The sequence below is a fragment of the Eubalaena glacialis genome, chromosome 7 (assembly GCF_028564815.1).
Source record: "Eubalaena glacialis isolate mEubGla1 chromosome 7, mEubGla1.1.hap2.+ XY, whole genome shotgun sequence".
NCBI lineage: Eukaryota > Metazoa > Chordata > Mammalia > Artiodactyla > Balaenidae > Eubalaena > Eubalaena glacialis.
This window is the reverse complement of record NC_083722.1, coordinates 55,812,524-55,836,564: the sequence shown is the minus strand read 5'-3', so window position 1 is coordinate 55,836,564 and position 24,041 is coordinate 55,812,524. Positions and strand designations below refer to the sequence as shown.

The 24,041-nt window shown below is 38.6% G+C and overlaps 2 protein-coding genes across 2 annotated transcripts in view; both read left to right on the top strand.

Annotated features, from left to right (window-relative positions):
* SLC4A7 (solute carrier family 4 member 7) overlaps positions 1 to 7,212 on the top strand; it is a 136,209-nt gene extending 128,997 nt beyond the window's left edge. Inside the window, exon 25 of the mRNA XM_061196439.1 lies at positions 7,178 to 7,212. Within this exon, the coding sequence (XP_061052422.1) occupies positions 7,178 to 7,187 (10 nt within the window). The 3' untranslated portion in view covers positions 7,188 to 7,212. The remainder of the gene's footprint in view (positions 1 to 7,177) is intronic.
* Positions 7,213 to 7,227: 15 nt separating this feature from the next.
* The window catches only part of NEK10 (NIMA related kinase 10), a 285,708-nt gene continuing 268,894 nt past the window's right edge, over positions 7,228 to 24,041 (top strand). Inside the window, exons 1-4 of the mRNA XM_061196445.1 lie at positions 7,228 to 7,301; positions 7,721 to 7,781; positions 21,314 to 21,441; positions 23,943 to 24,041. Of these exons, the coding sequence (XP_061052428.1) occupies positions 7,228 to 7,301; positions 7,721 to 7,781; positions 21,314 to 21,441; positions 23,943 to 24,041 (362 nt within the window). The remainder of the gene's footprint in view (positions 7,302 to 7,720; positions 7,782 to 21,313; positions 21,442 to 23,942) is intronic.

Here is a 24,041-nt window from a genome sequence, read left to right as displayed (position 1 = left end):
AAGGCATTTTTTTTACCACGTCTTATTCAGTGCAGTATCCTCAGTGCCTGGCATATATGAGGAGATCAAAAATTGTTTCTTGAAGGAATGAATAAATATTGTCACCTTTCTCTGTCTCACAGAAACAGAGAATTGAATGTAATCTTACTATGTTTGGAGTTCAATGAATAAAGAGAAATTTGGTGTGCTACTTTATTTATTTTCATTGACTGGTTAATATAAATTCTTTCTTCATACCATCTGGACCTTTTTTCCCCTTTACAATATCACTACTTAATACATGGGTCTTAGGTTCATTCTACCCTTTGTCACGAATAGACTTGGGTGAGCAGCCACAAAAGGCATGAGCACAGACTATCACAAATATTGTGCAGTGGCACTTGAGGGGGCCCACAGGAAATCCATTCCTATCTGCAGGCATTACCCTTTATCACAAAAGATATGAGTTAAAATGGGAATACATCTTGAAAATAGGAAAATGATAATGGTGCGTATTGTCATATATTCTAGTTGATTTTGGAACAGCACTCTCAGTCCACTTTGGGTTACTATTCACCAGAAGAAGATGAAGGCAAACTCCTAAAGGAGTGTCTAACCTGTAGCAGGTGCTCAATAAATATTCAGGGGAATGAGTGGGAGACAGTCAGAATACTCTTATCATTTTTTATTCTTTTACCCCCAAGTGCTTGTTTAACTAGAAAATAGAAGGTCGTTTAAAGAATAAAGTGTGCATAAGGAAGGTGTCAAGTCTGCTGACTAGGGAGCAAGGCCATGACAGTACTTGCCCTTGGCTGATGCCACTTCTGCCAATGGCAGTTCTGTAGCAACTGCATCTTTGTTTGGCACCATACGATGGTATTAAAATACAACACCTACCTAGTTCTCATGAGTGAACCAGGATGAATGGGTGTGTATTTGTAAGCACGCCAGGGTCCAGTTGCATTTAACCAATACATTTAAACACATTTCCCTTATTTCTGGTTGCTCTATGTGAATTATATCTTATTTAAAATTATATCTTATTTTAACCACTTTTTTCAAATTTTAAAGGGATTTTAAGGAAATATGTCTACAGTAAAGGAATTGGAGTAATGATTTTTCATTTTGCATTTCCAGCTATTTGTGGGGCTGAAAGTTCTGTAAGATTTTAGTACCTACCTGAGCACAGACAGACTTCATCTTGACATCTAACACGGAGGTTAGCCGTCATTCAGCCAAGGAAAGAAGGACTCCCTGTTGTTGGTACAGGAAGTTCTAACTTCCGTGGTAGGGTTCATGACACTTTATTTTAGTGCCTTTTCAAAAATAATAAAGCTGATGTAGCAAAGTGGTAATTAACCTTAGTCATGCCAAACTCTTACTGCTATTATGTTCTAAGTGCTGGTTTTATTTTTTTTAACCATTAGTAAAGGTAGTAAATAAAATGGAATAGTTACAAAGATGCAGCCTAAGTGATTAGAAGGAAAAACATGTATCTGTGGGATATGAAGCTATTTCCCAAAATGAATCAAATGATTTTTCTGTTTTATCTTTAGAAAAGATGAGACCATTTAAGGATCTCTCGAGCAGCTAAGGCAATTGTGGTATAAAAAGGAATTTCTGGGCAGAGAATCTGAAAACCATATCACAAATACTCGCCATGTTATTTAGTTAGTGGGTTTATATTGTACAATTTAGATTAATTACAATCAATTAATTTTACCATGGCATGGATAACCTCTCTGTCATACATGTTTACCCTGCAATTACCGAGTGAGGTATGTGTCTCTGGGGACTTTCTTTTAGTATTAACCCAAATTTCAGGTGACATCAGGAGATATGAATTACTTTCGAGAGTTTCTTTTTTAAAATGGTTTTAAAAATTCAACAATGAGTCAGAACTGTGATTATGCCTGTAGTTGACTAGGGCTGTAAACACCAAACTATTTGACTATCTGATCTGAGATAGTATTTGGGTTCCATGACTGACAGGTACAGAGGAAAGATACTGAATGTTTCTGTTCTTAAAGTAATATGCACTTGTATTTTATATGTAATCTTTCACTTCTATACCCATTCCATTTTAAGAAAAAATACTAAATTTCACCTTTTCCATTTAGAATCAAAGGAAAATCTCCATATGAATGTTAGTGAATACAAGTGTTTGTGTAGCAAGTATCATAATCTCTGGCCTCATCTCATCTGTAAAATAAATGTTAGAAAATGAGTGGTTTTCTATTTTTATTTTTAGCAGTGGAACCTTGTTTTCAAATGAAACTGTACAGAGACCCCCAGAGAAATAGGACTCTTGGGTTTCAGTGAAGAGCCTGCATTCAGCCACTCTCACCCTCCCCTGGTTGTCCTGGAATTGACAACGACTGGGTTAGTCCTTTCAGGCACTCCACGTAGGGCAGTGATTCTCAGAGGATCATCTAGGGTCACTGTGAAAACAATATTGTTATTTGAAAGGAGAACCCTCAGGTACCTAGGCCAATGCTATTGAGGTAATCTTCAGACTAGTATGTTACTGGTCCATGAGGGAGAAATACAAAATTGAGAGCAAGCATTGAGAAATGTTTATAGCAATTTGACATTGCTGTGCTATCCAAGCACATGATCAGTGATGGGCTTATTTTCCTGGATACGATATGGACCAAAAGTGTTGGTCCATAATAGATTGGAAAAAAAAAAAAAAACTTTATGGAGAATTTGAGAAGCACTGTTCATGAATATTTTCTTATTTAGGACTCCAATTTTCCTCCTAAAGACTGAATAAGTTAGATCATTCCTGAGTGTGTTCAATATTATTATAACATTAAAAATACTTATCAATTGATTTGATTTATAAGGAAGCTTTATGAAAGATCTTTGAACTAAAGGAATAATGACATTGGTTTTTAAAAATAATTCTTTTATTTATTCATCCATTCATTAATTTTTTTTCAATAAATATTTATTGTTTGCCTACCATGTGTCTGGTGAACACAGGAGGCCCAATCCTGCCTTATGGGGTCGTCAGGCAATTGCCATACTTTTTGCACAGGTTTGCAGTGTGGGGAGTACAGGCTTCCCTGGGCTCTGAGGAGGAGCACCAGGCTTGGTTGGGGGCGGGGGGTGGTGGGTGGTCAAGGGAGGTTCTAATCCCAAAATTAGTAATTGTTAAAAAAGCAAATAATTCACAAACTTTGGAAAAAATACCTGAGCCACTCCTTACTGTGACACAAATATTTTTTGAGTCCATACGCTGTGCTTACCCTGTGCCACTTGCTGTTCTGTGTGTGGGGATAAAGCAGACACAGTCCCTGCCCACATGGGGCTTATTATCAAGTGCACGGAGACCAGTGAATGGCTAGGAGTTCTCCTGATGTTGATGAGCCCCACAAGGAAGTAGAACAGGGTAGAGTAGTGAGTGTGAGCATGTGGTGGTGAATAGGTCACAGAGTAGTCCTCAGCAAGGAGGCGACATCTGAGCTGAGGCTGAGTGACCTGAAGGAGCTGAGCTGCAGTGGGCTGAGGGTGAGGGAGACGATGGAAGAGCTCAGAGAAGTCAGAGTCAAAGCAGGAGGGAACTGCCTTCGACTCTGCTCTGTGTGCATCTGCAGCCGGGCCCTTGCAGCCCCATCACCCACGCTCATCCTTGGGGGACGTGGGCATCCACAGACCCCCCCCCCATCCCTAAGGACTGTTTGTGTTCCCCAGGTATTGGATTCAAAGTTCTTTTGCTTCTAACAGCCAGCTCCTGGGTCTCTTTTTGGGAGGACTGCTCAAGCTACTGGAGTCTCTTTGCCCCCAGTCAGCAGTGCCTGTGTCACAGAACCAAACTCAGGTCTGCTTGTCCACTCACAGTAAAGCCAATCTACTGACACCCAGCTGTGGTGAAGAAAAGTGCAGCCTGTATTGCAGGGGCCAGCAAGGAGTCCAGGCAGCTAGTGCTCAAAAAGCCTAAACTCCCCGATGTGTTTCAGCAAAACATTTTTAAAGGCCAGGTGAGGGAGGGGAGTCCCAGGGTATATGATCAGCTTATGCACAATTGTCTGGTTGGTTGATGGTGAGATTACAGGGTATTAACATTATCAATCCTTAGGTGCCAATAGGTGCTTACGATCATCAACTAGTTAATTTCTTCCTTTTGATGGTTGTTTTAGCTGCTTACGATCATCAACTAGTTAATTTCTTCCTTTTGATGGTTGTTTTAGCATCTGTAAAACAAGTCAGGAAATGTGCATCAGATACTACTTCAGAGAGGAGCTACAGCAGAGGATGAGGGAGGGGTCTGCCCCAGGAAGGCCCCATAGGGTCCTGCTCCCTTACACCTGAGGGGCTAGGACCTCCCTCAGGGCCCTTTACCAACCACTCCTTCCCTCAGGTTTGGACACTGGCTCTGAGGCAAACTCTACCTGCACGGTTCTTGCCCTCACTTGCCCTCTGAGGAACACCTCCTCAGAAAGTTGTTTGCTTCTAGGAAATGACTTAAGAGATGAACTGCCCTCCCTGCCACCCACCAGTTTTGAATTATAGCCTTTGGTATAGTGTTATCATTTTTGTTAATTAAAGATGGGATTAAATTAAATATTTTATAGTATTCCCAAGTTCTTGAAGTTTTTTTTTGGAACAGTTTCCATTTTAACAGCCATCAAGTGGAAAGGATTTTGTTTTTTATCCTAAAGGCAATTGCCTATTTCTTCTGATTCTGGTGAATTTGTTTACTGTTTAATTAAGTGAAACATTTCCAGAGAGTTATCTATTTTCACTCTTCCAGCTCAGAGAGTAGAAGCTAATCTTAAATTGATAAAACTATTAGAGGATTATTTCCTGTTCACACACTGGGTCAATAAAATTACAGAAATTAAACAAGGGAATAAGACAGAGTGTTTAGCAGGGTTTGATTGTGGGAGATATCATCTAGCATCAGAAGCCTGTGAGCTTTTCCACACATTTTCATGTACTAATCACTGTGACTTTCATGTCCCTGTTTCTAAAATGGTCTGGAGCTATAGTTTGAGCAGAATTTGAAGCTGACAGGCCAGTGTGTCTATGTGGAATTTTCCCTCTGTCCTTCAGGGAAAAGTAAAGTTAGATTATATTTATTTTGACTGGATTTCCATTTATTTTAGAACTTTTGGGGCATTTTAATATCTATATATGAAAAGCACTTGGATCTCTTGCTTTTGAAAAATTATGTACAGATCATCCATTCTTCCTCTTTTCCTCCCTGCTCCTCCCTTTGTTCCTTCCTTTTTTCTTTCTTTCTTTTAAACAGGTGCTAAATCATCTCTCTATCTGAATATCTCACAAAACATAGTTTAAAGTTCCTAAGTGGGTTTTTCTTTGCTTGTAGTAGAACCCTATATCTGGGATAGCCTCTTTTATCTTTAGTAGTTTTCAGTCTGAGATTGGACATAGTAAGCATTAAATAAATATTTGTTGAAGGAATGAATCCATGGTGCTAGGTCCTGGGCACAATCCTAAAATATTGATATTGTGCTTTTCTTGGTGGGCATCTGTGATGAGAGCCTTGGTTTTCAGCTCTTAGTTCCAGCTCAACTATTTGTCACAAGTATGGCAACAATATTGGGAAAATGAATTTTAAATCATTAGATAAACTGTGTTTGTTCATTTCACAAAACTAAATTTCACTAGATTCTGTTGCAGTAAAGCACCCATTGGCACATTCCTTTTGCCTCTAAATACCTCTGAAACACTTGGATTTTGACCATCAATTTCATAATACGTTGAGGCATGCAATTATATGACAATAATGCATGATTTTTCATGCCTGAAAAACACTCTGAAGTCAAGCAGTAACATTGAAGCACAACTGGAAAATTTTACATCCAATCAAGAATTAAACCAATAGTACATTTAATTTTGTATTTGCTATGTAATTGAAAGTATGAGTATCTTCAACTTTCTTTTTGTTTCTATTCTGGAAGCTAAAACAATTTAGTCAGAAATTGATTAAGGAAAAAGGGTAAACAAATAAATTGTTCTCCATTGGTGAACTCATAATAACCTTTTGAGTAGGAGTGGGAAATAGTATTAAAAGTTATCCTAGGAAGGGTGACCAACCATAATGACTACAAAGCCTAATTCAGAAGAGTGAGATGCCTATTGGGTTGTGTTCCCAGGCTGGCAGCCTCACTGTCTGGATTGTTAAAAAACAAAATTCAATTGAGTACATTTTAAAGATCTTATTGGCTTTATTTAGTGAGTCATGGATGGGTAGCATTCAATCTAGCAGATAGAAAGGAGCTCTGAGGAACTGTACAAATGAAAGACTTTTATAGGCAGAAGAGGGCAGGAATGAGAAAGTTATTCCTCATTAGGAGTTAGTCAAAAAATGGATTGGTTATTGCAAGGTTACTTTTCCTGAAGAGGATAGAGGGTTTTATCAGGCAGCTTACCTAACTAGTGCTGATCAGGAGATTCCTGATTGGCTAGTTTAAGTTTCCATTTCTGGGAGAGACGAAACTGTAATTAAGTTAAGTTTGGTGACCCAGGGATTAGCATAAACAACTCCATTTTGATTGTGCCCGTTGTCTTAGTTTTAGCAGGATGTTTGAGTGAGTTCAGGGGCTGTGCAAGACTGACCCAATTCTTGCAGAAGAGGTTATGACTAGAGTTGACCCACATGGGGATTCAGCTCGAAAACTTTAGGAATTCTGGAAACCCAAGGACATTTTGTGCGTTGCCCTTGACACTGTAATGCTTATATGCAAGTGGGTGGGGCTTTCTCTGGGATTTTTAGGGGCATGACCCATGATGAGAGAGGAACTCCCTGAAGTAGCAGCATACTCTACTGTTAAGGAAACTTGCCGAGAAAGACAAGTAAGATGGCATAAAAGTGTCAGTTGGACTTCAGGTATTTGCTTATGTATATTTTGGAAACCCCAAATCGGGGCACTTTTCCTGACAAGCAGAACAATACTTGTTGGGGTAATGGGTCAGAATATTTGAAATCAAGAGTGACTCAGAAAATATAGGCTAAGGTACTACTATAATTATAAGCTATGCCCTAAATGTATCCAAAGGCCTTTGAATGATAAATAGTAAATGTTATTCATATTAGCATTTTTATTACTGTATTACAAATAAATGTTAGTTTGTGCATATTTAAATAAATGTTATAAGTGAATTTTGCCTGCATTAATTGAGAATATTTTGGAGCACATAACCCAACTAAACTTTTTCCTTCTAGTTTACTTTGAAAGGAATGTGATGTTAATTCTGGGGCATTGATGTTTTACCATGCCTGATCAAGACAAAAAAGTGAAGACCACAGAAAAATCAACCGATAAAAAACAACAAGGAATCATCACCAGGTAACTCCCTTCTGAGTCTTTGCTAATTATTACCTCAGGCAGTGGCCAGCAACCAGATTTAATGGCTTTTTGAGAAATAGAGTAGATCCTTGACAACTGCTGCTCTGGGGTACAGTGTTTACTGAAATGTTTGTGCATTTCTAGAGTTCTACAGAAACGTTTAGCATGTATATGTTTCAGTCTATAAAAGCAGGCCTCCAAGTGGCAGTGCTCCATGTTACTAGTGGGTAACATGACATGACTAGTTCACCTGGAGTCTTCTGTTGGTTGACATTGTATTATTCTTTTTTTTTTTTTTAACGTCTTTATTGGAGTATAATTGCTTTACAATGTCATGTTAGTTTCTGCTGTATAACAAAGTGAGTCAGCTATATGTATACACATATCCCCATATCCCCTTGTGTTATGCTTTCTCCTAGGGACTATTCAGATCTTAAAAGACTTCTGTGCCTTTTGAACGTTCAGTCAAGCAAACAACAGGTAGTGTTTTCAAAGAATGTGCGTCCATTAACGACAGAGAAATCACATGTTTCCAAAGGGATCCATTTAACATCATATGAACGATAAGTCTATTTTTCTTTGTTCTTTCGTATGTTTTGTCTTTCTTCTAGCTGTTTCTTTCATACCTGGTTCAGGTTCAGGATGCAAGACTCTGTATCCACAGCTTTTTCATTCTTTTGCTCTCATGCCTGGGGCCCACTTTATCCTCTGTTCAGTGCCATGTGTCCTAATCAGCAAAAGCATTTCAGTATAGAAACAGAGCTCTCTTCTTTTGAATGCCCAATGTTTGACTCTGCAGAGCTCTAGGGAAGTTGATTTCTCCAAAACACTGTTAATCACCTTTCCCTTCGTCTCCCCTTCCCCACTTCTCAGGCTGCCCACTTGCTACAGCACCACTTTTGATGCTTGCTGCAAATCATATCTCACCAAAAACAGGGGAAAGGAAGGCGTGAGTTTTGGCTATTTTTACAATAGCATTTTTATTTTTTTAATAGACAGAGAAAGAATGGTACTGCTGCTTGAATTTATCTCTAAACGTTTCTTTTTGGTTTAGCTTCTGTAAGACTTTAGAGTGTCAAGAGATTAGAGGCTATCCATGGAGGTTTAGGGAATAACACAGAAATGCTAATAATAATGAAGACAGCTTATTTAGCACAGTCAATTAGTAAATGGCAGGGATGGGATTTGAACCCTGGGAGCCAGACTCCAAAGTCAACTGTGGTATACTTGTTAAGTAAATTTGTTTATGAGCTCATGTGGTAATACAGCCCTACTGGCTTTTGTTATATCCACTAAACTTACCAGAGAACTACAGCATTTACAAAATTTTTTTTATTGAAGTATAGTTGATTTACAATATTATATTAGTTTCAGTGGTACAACATAATGATTCAATCTTTTTAAGATTATACTCCATTTATAGTTATTGTAAAACATTGGCTATGTTCCCTGTGCTGTACAATATATCCTTGTAGCTTATTTATTTTATACATAGTAGTTTGTACCTCTTAATCCCCTACCCCTATATCACCCCTCCTCACTTCCCTTTCCCCTCTGGTAACCAATAGTTTATTCTCTGTGAGTCTGTTTCTGTTTTATTATATATATTCGTTTGTTTATTTTTTAGATTCCACATATAAGTGATAACATACAGGATTTGTCTTTCTCTGATTTATTTCACTAAGGTTAATAATTTCTAGGTCCAACCATATTGTTGCAAATGACAATATTTCATTCTCTTTTATGGCTGAGTGAATTCCATTGTGTGTGTGTGTGTGTGTGTGTGTGTGTGATATACGTGTGATATGTATATCATCTACATAAATCTGTTGATGGGCACTTAGGTTGCTTCCATATTATGGCTATTGTAAATAATACTGCTATGAACATTAAGGTGCATGTAACTTTTCAAATTAGTGTTTTTGTTTTCCTTGGATATATACCCAGGAGTGGAATTACTGGATCATATGGTAGTTCTATCTTTAGTTTCTTGAGGAACCTCCATACTGTTTTCCATAGTGGCTGCACCAGTTTACATTCCCACCAGCAGCATTCCCTTTTCTCCACATCCTTGCCAACATTTGTTATTTGTTGTCTTTGTGATGAGAGCCATTCTGATGGGTGTGAGGTGGTATCTCATTGTGGTTTTGATTTGCATTTCCCTGATGATTAACAAGGTTGAGCATCTTTTCATGTCCCTGTTGGCCATCTGTATGTCTTCTTTGCAAAAATGTCTATTCAGGTCTTCTGCCCATTTTTTAATCAGATTGTTTGTTTTTTTGATATTGAGTTGTATTAGCTATTTATATATTTTAGATATTAACCCCTTACTGGTCATCATCATTTGTGAATATTTTCTCCCATTCAGTAGGTTGTCTTTTCATTATGTTGACAGTTTCTTTGCTATGCAAAAGCTTTTAAGTTTAATTATATCCCATTTGTTTAGTTTTGCTTTTGTTTCCTTTGCTTTAGGAGACAGAACCAAAAAAATATTGCTACAGGTTATGTCAAGGAGTGTTTTCTTCTAGGAGTTTTATGGTTTCCAATATTACATTTGGGTCTTTGATCCATTTTGAGTTTGTTTTCGTATATAGTGTGAGAAAATGTTCTAATTTCATTCTTTTACATGTACCTGTTCAGTTTTCCCAACACCGCTTATTGAAGAGACTGTCTTTTCCCCATTGTATATTCTTGCCTCCTTTGTCGTAGATTAATTGACCGTAAGTTTGTGGGTTCTTTTCTGGGCTCTTGATCTATGTGTCTTTTTTGGTGCCAATACCATACTGTTTTGATCACTTGTAGCTTTGTAGTACAGTTTGAAGTCAAGGAGTTTGGTCCCTCCAGCTTTGTTCTTTTTTCTCAAGATTGCTTTGACTATCCAGGGTCTTTTGTGGTTCCATACAAATTTTAGGATTATTTGTTCTAGTTCTGTGAAAAATATCATAGGTGTTTTGATAGGGATTCCACTAACTCTGTAGATTGCTTGGGTAGTATGGGCATTTTAATGATATTAATTCTTACAATCCACAAACACAGGATATCTTTTCATTTCTTTGTGTTGTCTTCAATTTCCTTCATCAGTGTCATATAGTTGTTTTTTTTTTTAACATCTTTATTAGAGTATAATTGCTTTACAATGGTGTGCCAGTCTCTGCTCCATAACAAAGTGAATCAGCCATACACATACATATGTCCCCACATCTCCCACCTCCCGCATCTCCCCCCTCCCCCCCTCCCCATCTCACCCCTCCAGGTGGTCACAAAGCACTGAGCTGATCTCCCTGTACTATGCGGCTGCTTCCCACCAGCTATCTATTTTACGTTTGGTAATGTATATATGTCCATGCCACTCTCTCACTTTGTCCCAGCTTACCCTTCCCCCTCCCCATGTCAATGTCATATAGTTTTTAGAGTATAAGTCTTTTATCTCCTCAGTTAAGTTTATTTCTATGTATTTTATTCTTTTGGATGCAATTATAAATGGGATTGTTTTCTTGCTTTCTCTTTCTGATTGTTCATTATTAGTGTATGGAAAAGCAACATTTTTTTGTATATTAATCTTGTATCTTGCAACTTTACTGAATTCATTTATTAGTTCTAATAGTTTTTGGTTGGAGACTATAGGGTTTTATATATATAGTATCATGTTATCTGCAACTACTGACAGTTTTACTTCTTCCTTTCCAATTGGGATGCCTTTTATTTCTTTTTCTTGTTTGATTGCTGTGGCTAGAACTTCTAATACTGTGTTAAATGCATGTGAGGAGAGTGGACATCTTTGTCTTGTTTGTGACTTCAGAGGAAAAGCTTTCAGCTTTTCACCATTGAGTATGATGTTAGGTGTGGCTTTGTCATATATGATCTTTATTATGTTGAGATATGTTCCCTATACCAACTTTGATGAGAGTTTTTATCATAAATGGATGTTGAATTTTGTCAGATGCTTTTTCTGTCTATTGAGGTGATCATGTGATTCTTATCCTTCCTTTTGTTAATGGGGTGTATCACATTAGTTGATTTGCAGATATCCTTGTGACCCTGGAATAAATCCCAGTTGATCATGGTGTATGACCCTTTTATGTATTATTGAATTTGGTTTGCTAATGTTTTGTTGAGAATTTTTGCATTTATGTTCATCAGAAATATTGGCCTGTAAGTTTCTTTTTTTGTAGTGTCTCTGTCTGGTTTTGGTATCAGAATAATGATGGCCTTGTAGAATGAATTTGGGAGTGCTCCCTCCTCTTCAATCTTTGGTAGTAGGTTGAAAAGGATAGGCATTAGCTCTTCTTTGAAAGTTTGGTATAATTCCCTCGTGAACCTGTTTGGTCCTGGACTTTTGTTGGCAGAGAATTGTTTAAACTACTAATTCAATTTCACTACTAGTGATCTGTATGTTCAGGTTGTCAATTTCCTCCTCATTCGGTCTTGGAAGATTGTATATTTCTAGAAATATATCCATTTCTTCTAGGTTTTCCAATTTGTTTGCATATAACTGTTTGAAGTATTCTCTTTAGATTTTTTGTATCTCTTTGATATTGGTTGTTATTTCTCCTCTTTCACTTTTTATTTTGTTTATTTGAATCCTCTCTCTTTTTTTCTTGATGAGTCTGGCTAAAGGCTTATCAATTTTATCTTTTCAAAAAAAAAAAAAGCCAGCATTGGATTCATTGATGTTTTCTATTGTTTTTTGGTCACTATTTTATTTATTTTCTCTCTGATCTTTATTATTTCCTTCCTTCTGCTGACTTTAGGCCTTGTTTCTTCTTCTTTTTCTAATTTCTATAGATGAATGGTTAGGTAGTTTATCTGAGTTTTTCTTGTTTCTTGAGATAGGCCTGTATCACTATAAACTTCCTTCTTCAAACTGCTTTTGCTGCATCCTATATAGATTTTGGAAAATTGTGTTTTTATTTTCATTTGTCTCAAGGTATTTTCTAATTTCGTCTGATTTTTTTTTTTTTTTTAGTGACCCACTGATTTTTTTAGTAACATGTTGTTTACTCTCCAGTGTTTGTTTTTCTATTTTTCTTCCTGTAATTGATATCTAGTTTCTAGCTATTGTGGTTAGAAAAAATGCTTGATATAATTTCTATCCTCTTAAATTCGTTGAGACTTGTTTTGTGGCTTAGCATGTGATCTATCCTGGAGAATGTCCCATGTGTAGTTGAAAATAACATATATTCTACTGTTTTTGGATGAAATGTCATGTATATATCTATTAAGTCCAACTGATCTAATGTGTGATTAAGACCACTGTTTCCTTATTGATTTTCTCTCTGGATGATCTGTCCATTGATGTAAGTGGGGTGTTAAAGTCCCCACTGTACAGTAATACAGTCCCTTACTGTTACTGTATTATTGTAACTTCTCCTTTTATGTCTGTTAGTATTTGCTTTATATATGTATGTGCATCTATAATAGGTGCACATGTGTTAACGAATTTTTGTCCATTTCTTGTATTGATCCCTTTATCATAATGCTCTTCTTTGTCTTTTGTTATAGACTTTGTTTTAAAGTCTACTCTGTCTGATATGAGTGTTGCTACACCAGCTTTCTTGTCGTTTCCACTTGCATGAAATATTTTTTCCATCCCTTCACTTTCAGTCTGTTGGTGTCTGTAGCTCTGAAGTGCATTTCTTCACTAAGCAGCATATAGATGGGTCTTGTTTTTTTATCCTGTCAGCCACCATATGTCTTTTGATTGGGGCACTTAGTCCATTGACTTTTAAAGTGATTATTGATAGGTGTGTACTTATTGCCATTTTGTTCATTGTTTGCTGGTTGTTTTGGTAGTTCTTCTCTGTTCTTCTTTTTGTTTCTTTCCCTACGGTTTGATGATTTTCTTTAGTAGTATATTTGTGTTACTTTCTCTCTTGTTTTTGTGTGCCTATTGTAGGTTTTTGATTTGTGGTTACCATGGGGTTTATATATATGTTGACTTATAACTATATCTACTTGTTTTAAACTGATAATTATTTAAGTTCAAACACATTCTAAAAGATCTACATTTTTTACTCCCCTCCCCCATGTTATGTCTTTTTGATGTCATCTTCATGTTTATCCCTTAACAGTTTGTTGTAGTTATAGTTGATTATACAACTTTTTTTCAAATCTTTCTACTAGCTTATTTAAGTGGTTTATCCACAGCCTATACTATATATTTGCCTTTACTAGTGGAATTTTTTTCTTTCCTCTAAATTCTGACTTCTTGTTGTAGCCTTTTCTTTGCCACTTAAAGAAGACCCTTTAACACTTCTTGTAGGGTCATTTTAGTCCTGATGAACTCTGTTAATTTTTGCTTGTCTGAAAAGCTCTTTATCTCTCCTTCAATCATGAATAATAACCTTGCTGGGTAGAGTATCCTAGGTTTTAGATTTTTCTCCTTTCAGCTCTTTAAATATATCTGCCACTCCCTCCTGGCCTGCAAAGTTTCTGCAGAAAAATCAGCTGATAGCCTTATGGAGGTTCCCTTGTATGTGACTGTATTTTTCTCTTGCTGCCTTTTGAATTCTCTTTCTCTTGAACTTTTGCCATTTTAATTATGATATGTCTTGGTGTGGGTCTCTTTGGGTTCATCTTGTTTGGGACCCTATATGCTTCTCATACCTGAATATCTGTTCTTTCTAAAGGTTTGGGAAGTTTTCAGCCATAATTTTATCAAATACATTTTTGACCCCTTTCTCTCGCTCTTCTCCTTCTGGGATCTCTATAATGCGGATGTTAGTATGCTTGATGTTTGTCCTAGAGGTCCCTTATTCAATTGTCACTTTTTAAATTTGCTTTTCTTTTTGCTGTTCTGATTGGGTGATTTCTATTATTCTATCTTCCAGATCACTTATACATTCTTGTGTATTGTCTAGTCTGCGGTTTATTACTTGTATTGTGTTTTTCATTTCAGGTATTGTAGTCTTCAGGTCTGACTGGTTCTGTTTTATATTTTCTAGTTTTTTTGTTAAAATACTCACTGTGTTCATCTATTCTTTTCCCACGTTCAGTTAGCACTCTCATTAATAATGCTTTGAACTGTTTACCTGGTAAAAGCATTATTAAATTATAATGCTTTGAACTCTTTACCTGGTAAAAATTATTTCATTAGTTGTTTTTTTTTCAGGTTTTTTTTTTTTCTTCTTCTTTCATTTGGAACAAATTCCTCTGTCTTCTTATTTTGCTTAACTTTCTCTGTCTCTGTGAAATTACATGAAACAGTTACCTAATCCGGTCTTGAAGGCATGTCCTTGAGTGGGAGCATACCTATGCAGTCTGTGTGTGCCCAGTGGCTTTGGTGGGAGAGCTGGATCCGACGTGAGCCCGAGGTCATGTCTTCCCCCAGAGTGTGCTGGCAGCTCTCACTATGGTTGGAGGTGGGGCTGGAGACAGAGGGGATAGAGCCAGAGCCAGGTGTGAGCCAGGGCTTCTCCTGTACTTAGTGGCCATCACTGCTCTATCAGGGGCAGGGTGGGGCCCAAGTTGCTGGAGCAGAAGCCCTGAGGGTTGGGTCTAAGCTAGACCCACCACCTCTATGAAAGCCAGTAAAGGCCACCCTCACTCTGTTTAGATGCTGTGCTGGGTCCAAGCTGGCTCTGTCCCCCTCCAAGTGTGAACTCTCCTCAACTATAGCAGCCTTCACTCTAGTGGGGGACTGTGCTGGACCTAGAGGGGCCAGAGCAGGCATGCAGCATGGGCTGGGGTGTGCGCTGGGGTGGTCGCGGGAAACCAGCCGGAGCCACAGGCAGCTTCAATCTGCTTCCTCTGCCTTGTTCCCATGAGTAAGCAAGCATGTGAATGCTCTTCATGGGCAGAGTCTTGGTTTCTTACAGCCCTCCTGTAGGTCCCACTGGTTTTCAAATCAGCTAAGGGGACTAATCTTTCCAGTGTCGGCCCCCAGGTCTGGGGTTCCCAGTATGTGGTTCGAACCCCTCACTCCCCAGGGAGGATCTCTGAACCCGTGATATTATCCTCCTCTTCTGTGTCTCCTCCCAGGGGCACAGGTTGACCCCATCACTTCTCCTCCAGTTGAGGCACAGAGAAGTTAATGGCTTTCTCGAGATCATACAGCCAACTAATGGTAGGTACAGATCTAACCAAATACTCCATCTTTGCAATGTGTGCCTCTAACCACTGAGATATCTTTTAAATGACTTGGGAAGTTAAATTCAAAACATAGCTGGATAAGCATTGATTTGAAGAAAACATGGCCTTAAAATATTTTTCTCCTCTTCCTTCTTCTCTGTTTTTAAGCCTATAACCCCACCCTCGCCCCAGGAACTCTTTTCTTCTCACCTGTCTATTTCAGCATCACTTACTCTTTGTCCGTCTCCACACTGCTAAAACAGTCTTCCTGGCCCACTGCTCACTGATAGTCATGAGTGGGTGCCACACATCAAGTTCACTCTTTCTTAGTAAAGGAAGCACAGTGACTCAGCATACAGATTTGGTTGTATCAATAGTTTCCATTCTTTCTCACTGTACATCCTAAGATGTAACCAGAATGTCAAATATTTCTCCTTTTTGCTTTTTCTCAAATTTGTCCTTCTCCCAAGTTTCTTTTCTATAAAATCTTACCTATTTCCAGGACCAAGATCTAATGATAGCACCTCCATAAAAAAGCTTTCCTTTATCTTCCATTCCAGAAGTGATCCCTTTCTTCCCAAAGTACCTTCTTTCAACATTGTAGCATTATTTTTTTCTGTGCTTTGGAAAGACTTGTCTACATTTCTAATTTCCTGAGAGATTATACGTTTCCAACTTTGACTTTTGCTTCCGGTTCACCGTATCCTCTATTCGGTGAGCTCTTGGTCAGTTTTCACCAAATTGAATTGTAACTTAAAAATTAGATGACCTCATGGGTACATATAACCACCTGGCTAGTGTAAAAGAGACACCAGTGGTGGGTTTGGGCTCTGCTTGTCCAGCTTTGAAGTCCACGCTCGCTGGATCTGTTGTGCCTTCTCTGAACACCACTCCCTTGCTAACACCTGGCAGGCTTAAAGTAAATTTAAGAGTTTTCCCCCCTTTAACCAATTTGAGAATTTGCAATCTGTTGTCTGACAAGTTCACATGGCATATATTTTTGTAAAATATTTCACACATTTAAAAATGCATGTTTGTAATGCTTGAATTATTCAGAAAGTGCATAGTTCTAAGAAAAAAATGAAAATAACTGCTCATTTATATAAATGTCCTGAGGGTGACAAAATTCATTCTTAATTCTGTTTATAAAACTTTCATGCATTTGTGATTTTGAAATAATAAATGTTATTCTAAACACCCTATTCTCCTTTCTGTAAAATAATGTGGAGACATTTATAGGAGAAGAAAGATATTGGAGAGGATAAATCAAGAATTTGTTTATACCTTGATTGCTCCAGAAAGAGTGTAAGGTGGCTTATGAAGATATGTAAAGTACTCAGATTATCATAAAAGAAAAACAAGGCTTGGGAACAAAGTAGACTCAGAGTCCAGAGGAAATGACCATCAAAATATGCAAGTTGGCCACACATTAGGCTCTAAGATTTTTAGCAGTCTGTTTGAAAAGGGAAGCCTGAGGATTAAGGCCCACTCACCTGAATTTCTGTTCTAACAAGACCTGACCTGTCACTTACAAATGAACCAAGATGGCCAATTAAGCAGTTGCAGAGGGAAGTGTACTTTGTGGGTTTGGGCAGAGAATTACAAGAACTGGATGTCCTTCATCTGAACCTCTAATGAGCCAAGCCCTTCCTCATTGTTGCGTCTGTTTCCATGTTCTACTTTCGCTCTCATCCTGTTTGCTCTGTGAGTCTCTGCATACCTTGCTTCACCACCTTAGAGACTGCTGTTCTGAGGACATTTCTGTTGTCACAGAAGTGGGGACAGAGACACACTGAGGCAGAGGAGCCCCTTCATCGTAAGCAGGATAAGAATAATCATAATCCAGTAAAACCAAATATTTCAAGAAAAAGAATTGCCCCAGGGTTGTTGAAGCAAAGTAAAATCATAAAGTTGGTTGGAGGTTTCACCAGAGATTTTCTCAAGTCTTGAAATAATTTGCCTTGAGCTGGAATTAAATTTTTTTCCTACATTTAAAACCATAGGGAGCTGAGCAATTGGTTTGCAATTAGGAAAAAAAAAAGATGAAAGAAAGATAGAAAAATAATTCATTACAGGCCCATTAATTGCCTTGAAATAAAAGAGGTCTTGATAGATGCTGTGGAAAGAAAAAGTCTAAGGCACTGTTGTTGTGCTCTGAGACACCAGGACTAGGAACGGCAGTTATGGTTTCCATGGCCAGTGGACACTTGAATCCTGTAGGAGAGGCACGGACAGTGGCTGGGTGGATTCTGAGGAGGATGAGGAGTCCACTTTTAGCTCAAGTCACAGGAAAGGACATGGTTCTTGGAAAATGGGCTGGCTGTCCTCTGGTGGAATTGCTGGGAAAGGCAGTCTGGGTGAAGCGAGTAAAATAATCAGATATCTGAAGGAAAGAAAATAACACGCACTGAAGCAAAATGGTGACTAGACATTTCTGTTGAAAGTAGTGATAAATAAAGATGTAAGAAACTGTGCAATGTCTGAAGGCCTATCTACAAATTTTGTATCTATCACATAAGCAACAGAGAAGGTTGAAATTTCCAGGCAGAAGTGACATGATCAAATTTTTAGGAAGGTCCTTCACTTGAATCTCTAGTCTCTTTCCTTTCCACTCATGCTACTCAAGCTGCTCAGGGACCTGCCACTTTCTAGAGCACATGTAGTTTTTCTCTGCCTTCCAGCCTGTGTAAAAATCTGCCTGGAATACTCTGGAATATTCCGGGCATCCTGGTCCGTGACCCACCCTATCTCTCTTTTACTTTCTACCACAACAAACCCTTGTTCACTCATTTTGCTGTGTGTTCTAGTGCTAGTTGACCCCCGACCCCCCCATTGGACTGTAAACTTTTTGAGAAGGAAGAGGCTGTGGCTGTCCTGCTCACTATATACCCAGTGTCTCACACATCTGGCAAGTGATGTGTCTGCAACACATGAGCTGAGCAAATGAACTTGTCTGGAGATGAATCAGTTTAGCAAAGAGACTGGGGATGAAGTGAGCTTCCCATTCCACAGTAGGTAAAGTAGGTATCCCATTCCCATTGGATCTGTGAGAGGTGCTAAGAACACAAAGACAGACAGATGTGATGCTGCCCTCAGGGTGGCCAAATTCAGGGGGAAAGGCTGATGTGTCGTGCAGACGTAGTATGAGATTGTGATAAGTGCTGTAAGAGAGATTGGCACAGTAATGCCACTGGGGAGGGAGTGACTGGCTCCACCAGGGAGGCTGGGGCAGGTGATCTCCAGGAGCTGTGTGTGCTGAACCCTGAAAAGTGGTAAGCAACTGTGGCCACAGCATGCTCCTGGGCAGGAGTGGATGCATGCTTACACTGCATGCTTTCTGGGATGGGTGACCAGTTTAATGCACCTACAACTTGGGGAGTTGTTTTTATTCACCCCAACTTTTTGTTTGTTTATTTTATGTGGACTTATAGTCAAATCTAACGTTGTAAAAGGAGATGACGCTGGGCTGAAAGACAGGGAAAGAACACAGGGGGACAGATTTTCATCTCAGCCTGAAGGAAACCTTGGGCAAGAGTACGACTCTGAAAAGCAAATGGGCTGACTCAAGATAGTGTTTCTCATCATTGGCGATACACCAGAGATGTTGGAGGACTGAGAGTGTTGGAGAGGAAGGGCGATTGCCTGGATTTGAATCCCAGCTGTGCCCCTTGTGAACTATGGGCCCTAAGTCACTTAGCCCTCTGTGCCTTAGTCCTCTCATCATAAAATGGTATTTACCTCATACGGTCGTTATGAGGATTAAATAGATTTAAACCTGCAAAACACTTAGAACAGTGCCTGGCATGTGGTAACTACCACACAAGTGTTATCTGTGTTGATGGTGATGATGATGATCATGATGGTGATCATGATGATGATGATAATGATGATCTTTATGATGATTATGGTGGTGATGATGGTGATGATGATTGGTGGCTGAATCCTATGCCTTTCGAGGAAGTTTTAAAATCTGAGAGTCTATAAGTCTGTCACTTGTAGGAAGGGACACACTTAATTTATATATATGAATTTGCGTTATGCTACATTTATGATGCTGAAAATTCAGATTTTGAGTTGCCCAAAATAACTCATCGGATGTAGTGTATCTTAACAGAACTAATGGCTTAACATGACAGAAGTCTGTAAGGGGCTGCTCACCTGGCAGTCACTATTCTGGCAGTTGTGGTGACGGCAAGGGGGTTTGAGAGCCCTTGGGCCTGGAAAACCTATTTCTTGTTTGCTGCATCATTCCACGTCCTGAGTAACACAGGACAATCTGCTCATTGCTATGACTTCATGCCTAGCATCATTTGGGTTATCACATCTAATCATCTAATTTGGAAGGTCAAATCTCATTTATTTAGCAAATTCATCTGTGCAATGAGAATAATTTTGGGAGTTAAAAGAGTATAAAGCACTGAGAACTATGCCTGGCACATAGCAAGTGCTCTATAAATTCTAAGTCATTTAGTTTTCATAATAACTCTGAACTACATAGAATTATTATGATTTTCATTGTAATGATGTGGAAACTGATGTACAGAGAGATTAAGTAGCTTTCAAGATCATGCAGCTGTCTAAGAGTAGATTTCAACCCAGGGCATCTGGCCTAGAGTTCATTCTCTTAACCCCTGAGCATTGTGCCTCAAGTGCCTGTGGCCTGTTGTCTTGTGGTGGCTGTGGATTGGCCCACTGAACTGAGACAGAAATGTAGTTTTACAGGATATAAGATTTATTATTAATATTTTGAGAATTCAACTATGGGTGGCATATGATGAAGAAGGGTTTGCTTCCTATTAAAGAACATCCTTATTAGAATGTATCTATCAGCTGACTGCCTTGTGGGAAGTCCAGCATGTTCTCTTTAGATGAGGAAACCATGTCTTTATGCAGACTTCTATCAAATGCTTTGATGAAATAGGACAACAAGCACAGCATATTGTAGCATTATTTGATAATTATAATATATAGGACAGAATGATTTACTGAAAATAAAAGTTTATTTTGTTATACTATGCTTTCCGTACCTCATCTGTAACAACTTAGCTAGTTACAGAACATTCCTCATTTGTACTTTGGAAAGAATAGGGTATTTGTTTGCACTTTGTTCAGCTTTACTGTGGTACAAGAAACAATTCTCAGGGTTATCCCAATTATAGGTAAATGTTGGTAAGTGAGACTACTTGAATACTGATAACATCACAATTTACTATATAAATAATTACCGGTTAATATTGTAAATGGGGGCATACTCAAATTGTTTTAGTTAATGTAAGTAAATTTTTCCTTTTCTTATGGTTAATTCTAAAATATATTTTCATGACTTTTATAAACATGATTGAGGAATCAGGATATTCAGACTGATTAAAAGTGATAGAATCTCTTTACCTTTATAAGTCTAACAGTTGGCAAGCAGTGTACGTGACTGGTAAAGATGAAGAATGAGTGGAGATGACTCATTCTCAGTTTGGGGCTCCACTCTAGGCCAGAGAGTTTCTAGCTGTATCTGTCAGCTCTCTGTTCTGATTGCACGTTGGAATCACCCAAGAAGCTGCAAAAGTGCCTAATGCCCAGGCCTCCCCCAGGTCTGGATCCCCAGGACTGTATAAGGTACTAGGGATACAACATTGAACAGCAATAGGCAAGCTCCTGCTTGTGTCGAGCTGACAGTATAACCAAGGGAGACTGAAAATGCATAAATAACTGTAAGATATCAGGTGGTGTTACAAGCTATGAAGAAAAAGCAGCATAAGATAGAGAGAGTAAATGTTTAAGTCAAGGATGTCTAAATCTTGGAAAACCCTTACATTTGACATAGCTAACTTGTTAATTGTTGGCTTGGGGAAACACTCATTCCCTTCACCGTCCCCTCTGCTTTTGTGACTGTCTTTATCCTGTGCTGAATTGTCATCCTCAAGTCCTCTGTGCCTTTATTTCTGTAGCTTCCAGCCATTAACTTCGATAGTGCCAGAAGCAGCATGACGAAATCTGAGCCTGCCAGGGCGGGTGGACACAGAGCTCGAGGTCAGTGGCACGAGTCCACAGAAGCCATTGAACTTGAAAATTTTAGGTAAGAAATCCAGTATGTCCCTTACCTTCAGCAGCCTGGGCCGCTAATTAGCCCAAAGATTTATTTAAGTTTGTCACAGGAGCTAAAATTTAAAACCCATTTTAAAATTTACCGTGGGGATTCTTAGTTTAATAATTTTAGTTAGTGCTTAACCTGTTCCCATAAGTACTGTGTGAATAGCAGGCTGAATGGCTGCAGGTGAAAGTGACGTGGGAGTTTCAGGATACCCTCTTGACATACATTTAACGTTTGCTCCATGAGGAAGTGGCTCAGGCTGTTGACCTGGCGAGGCTGATAACAAGCTTTGTCTTTAGCTTTTGGCTGGTGCATATCTTGCCAGCTGTGAGGAAGCATAAAGAAGCACCTGCTGTGAGCAGATGTGATGGCTGAAGGCTGTGGTTGTCAAGGCCATGAGGCTTTCAGTTGAAGCATCACCCTCCCCTTTCACATTGAAAGTGTCAGCCCCTGTTTTGCTCTCCTGTTGCCATGGAGACCTCTTAGAAGCTGCACACTGTCGTGGGCCACCCTCCTTCCAGGAGCTGGTTCTCTCCATTTTACAGTTTGTTAAGGTCATTTGGCACCAAGTGTCATGTAAATAATGAATGACATGAAATATCAATATATATATTCTATGGCCATCATCAAAAAATCTACAAACAATAAATGGTGGAGAGGGTGTGGAGAAAAGGGAACCCTCTTGCACTGTTGGTGGGAATGTAAATTGATACAGCCACTATGGAGAACAGTATGGAGGTTCCTTAAAAAACTAAAATGGAACTACCATACGACCCAGCAATCCCACTACTGGGCATATACCCTGAGAAAACCATAATTCAAAAAGAGTCATGTACCAAAATGTTCATTGCAGCTCTATTTACAATAACCAGGACATGGAAGCAACCTAAGTGTCCATCAACAGATGAATGGATAAAGAAGATGTGGCACATATATACAATGGAATATTACTCAGCCATAAAAAGAAACGAAATTGAGTTATTTGTAGTGAGGTGGATGGACCTAGAGTCTGTCATACAGAGTGAAGTAAGTCAGAAAGAGAAAAACAAATACCGTATGCTAACACATATATATGGGATCTAAAAAAAAAAAAAATGTTCATGAAACCTAGGGGCAAGATGGGAATAAAGACGCAGACCTACTAGAGAATGGACTTGAGGATACAGGGAGGGGGAAGGGTAAGATGTGACAAAGTGAGAGAGTGGCATGGACATATATACACTACCAAACGTAAAATAGATAGCTAGTGGGAAGCAACCGCATAGCACAGGGAGATCAGCTCAGTGCTTTGTGACCACCTGGAGAGGTGGGATGGGGAGGGTGGGAGGGAGGGAGATGCAAGAGGGAAGAGATATGGGGACATATGTATATGTATAACTGATTCGCTTTGTTACAAAGCAGAAACTAACACACCATTGTAAAGCAATTATAATCCAATAAAGATGTTAAAAAATTAAAATATATATATATAAATATTCTAGAATGATTATTTATTTGGCCTAGGTTTTGTTTCCCTGTTATTTTATGACAATGACTTTAATAGTCCACAAACATCACATGATGTTACATGAGTTAATATTTTTAAAATGCGTGTTTAGTGAGGAACACAAAATTCTTTAAAAATTGTTACATATTCAGTCTGCCCATGTCCATGTACTAAGAAATGACAGCCCTGGCTAGCTTAGGGACACACAGTCAGTCCCATGACACCTGAAAGACTGTGAAGGCTGAACAGAACAAACGGCAATAATAAGGATACAAAACCTGCCTCTGAGGTGGTGCATCCATGTAATTCCAGCGTATTTCTCCTAGATCTTAAAATTGGTCTATTTTAATGGGCACAAAAATATTGTATTGTATATTCCATAGTGATATGACCCTTTTGTGCATTACCTCTTATCCTTTCCCAGTTTTAAAGTGGAATGCTTTGGGATATTTTTAACCTCTCTGATGGCTGTAATATCAGGAAAGAAAAAACTGAAGCTAGAATATCTCACAACTTTGTTGTACACACACCCACCCCCACAATCCACAACCACAGTTGAAGTGGTGTTTACCAAGAGGAAATATGCATGGCGTCCAGTGGTGTTAACAACTAGAGCGGCCACGAGCCATTGTGGGTAGTAAAGTAAAGGGAGGGATCCTTGTCTACCTGTTTCATGGCTGTCTAGATCATGTGCCCAATCATTCTTTCTCTCCATATGCCCTTTTCTTCCCTCTCACCAGTTTTAGCTCTTAAATGTTTATAGGGAATAATTTAGTTAATGTGGTAAAATGAAATATATATGCTATAATCTTTATTATTAACTTTATAATTGAATTTCTACTTCCTATTTTAACAACTGATACTTGCTTTGGTGATACATTGAATCCCAAAAATCCTTCAATATCTTCATGCATACAGGTGATCTTTCTCTGCATTGTTAATTTTGAGACAGCCTAAATAATTTTTACTATAAAATGCTTTTCTGTTTGTTTCATCTCAGTATAAACTACAAGAATGAGAGAAATTTCAGCACACATCCGCAGCATAAACTATTTCAGGAGATTTTTACAGCCTTGGTGAAAAATAGACTCATATGCAG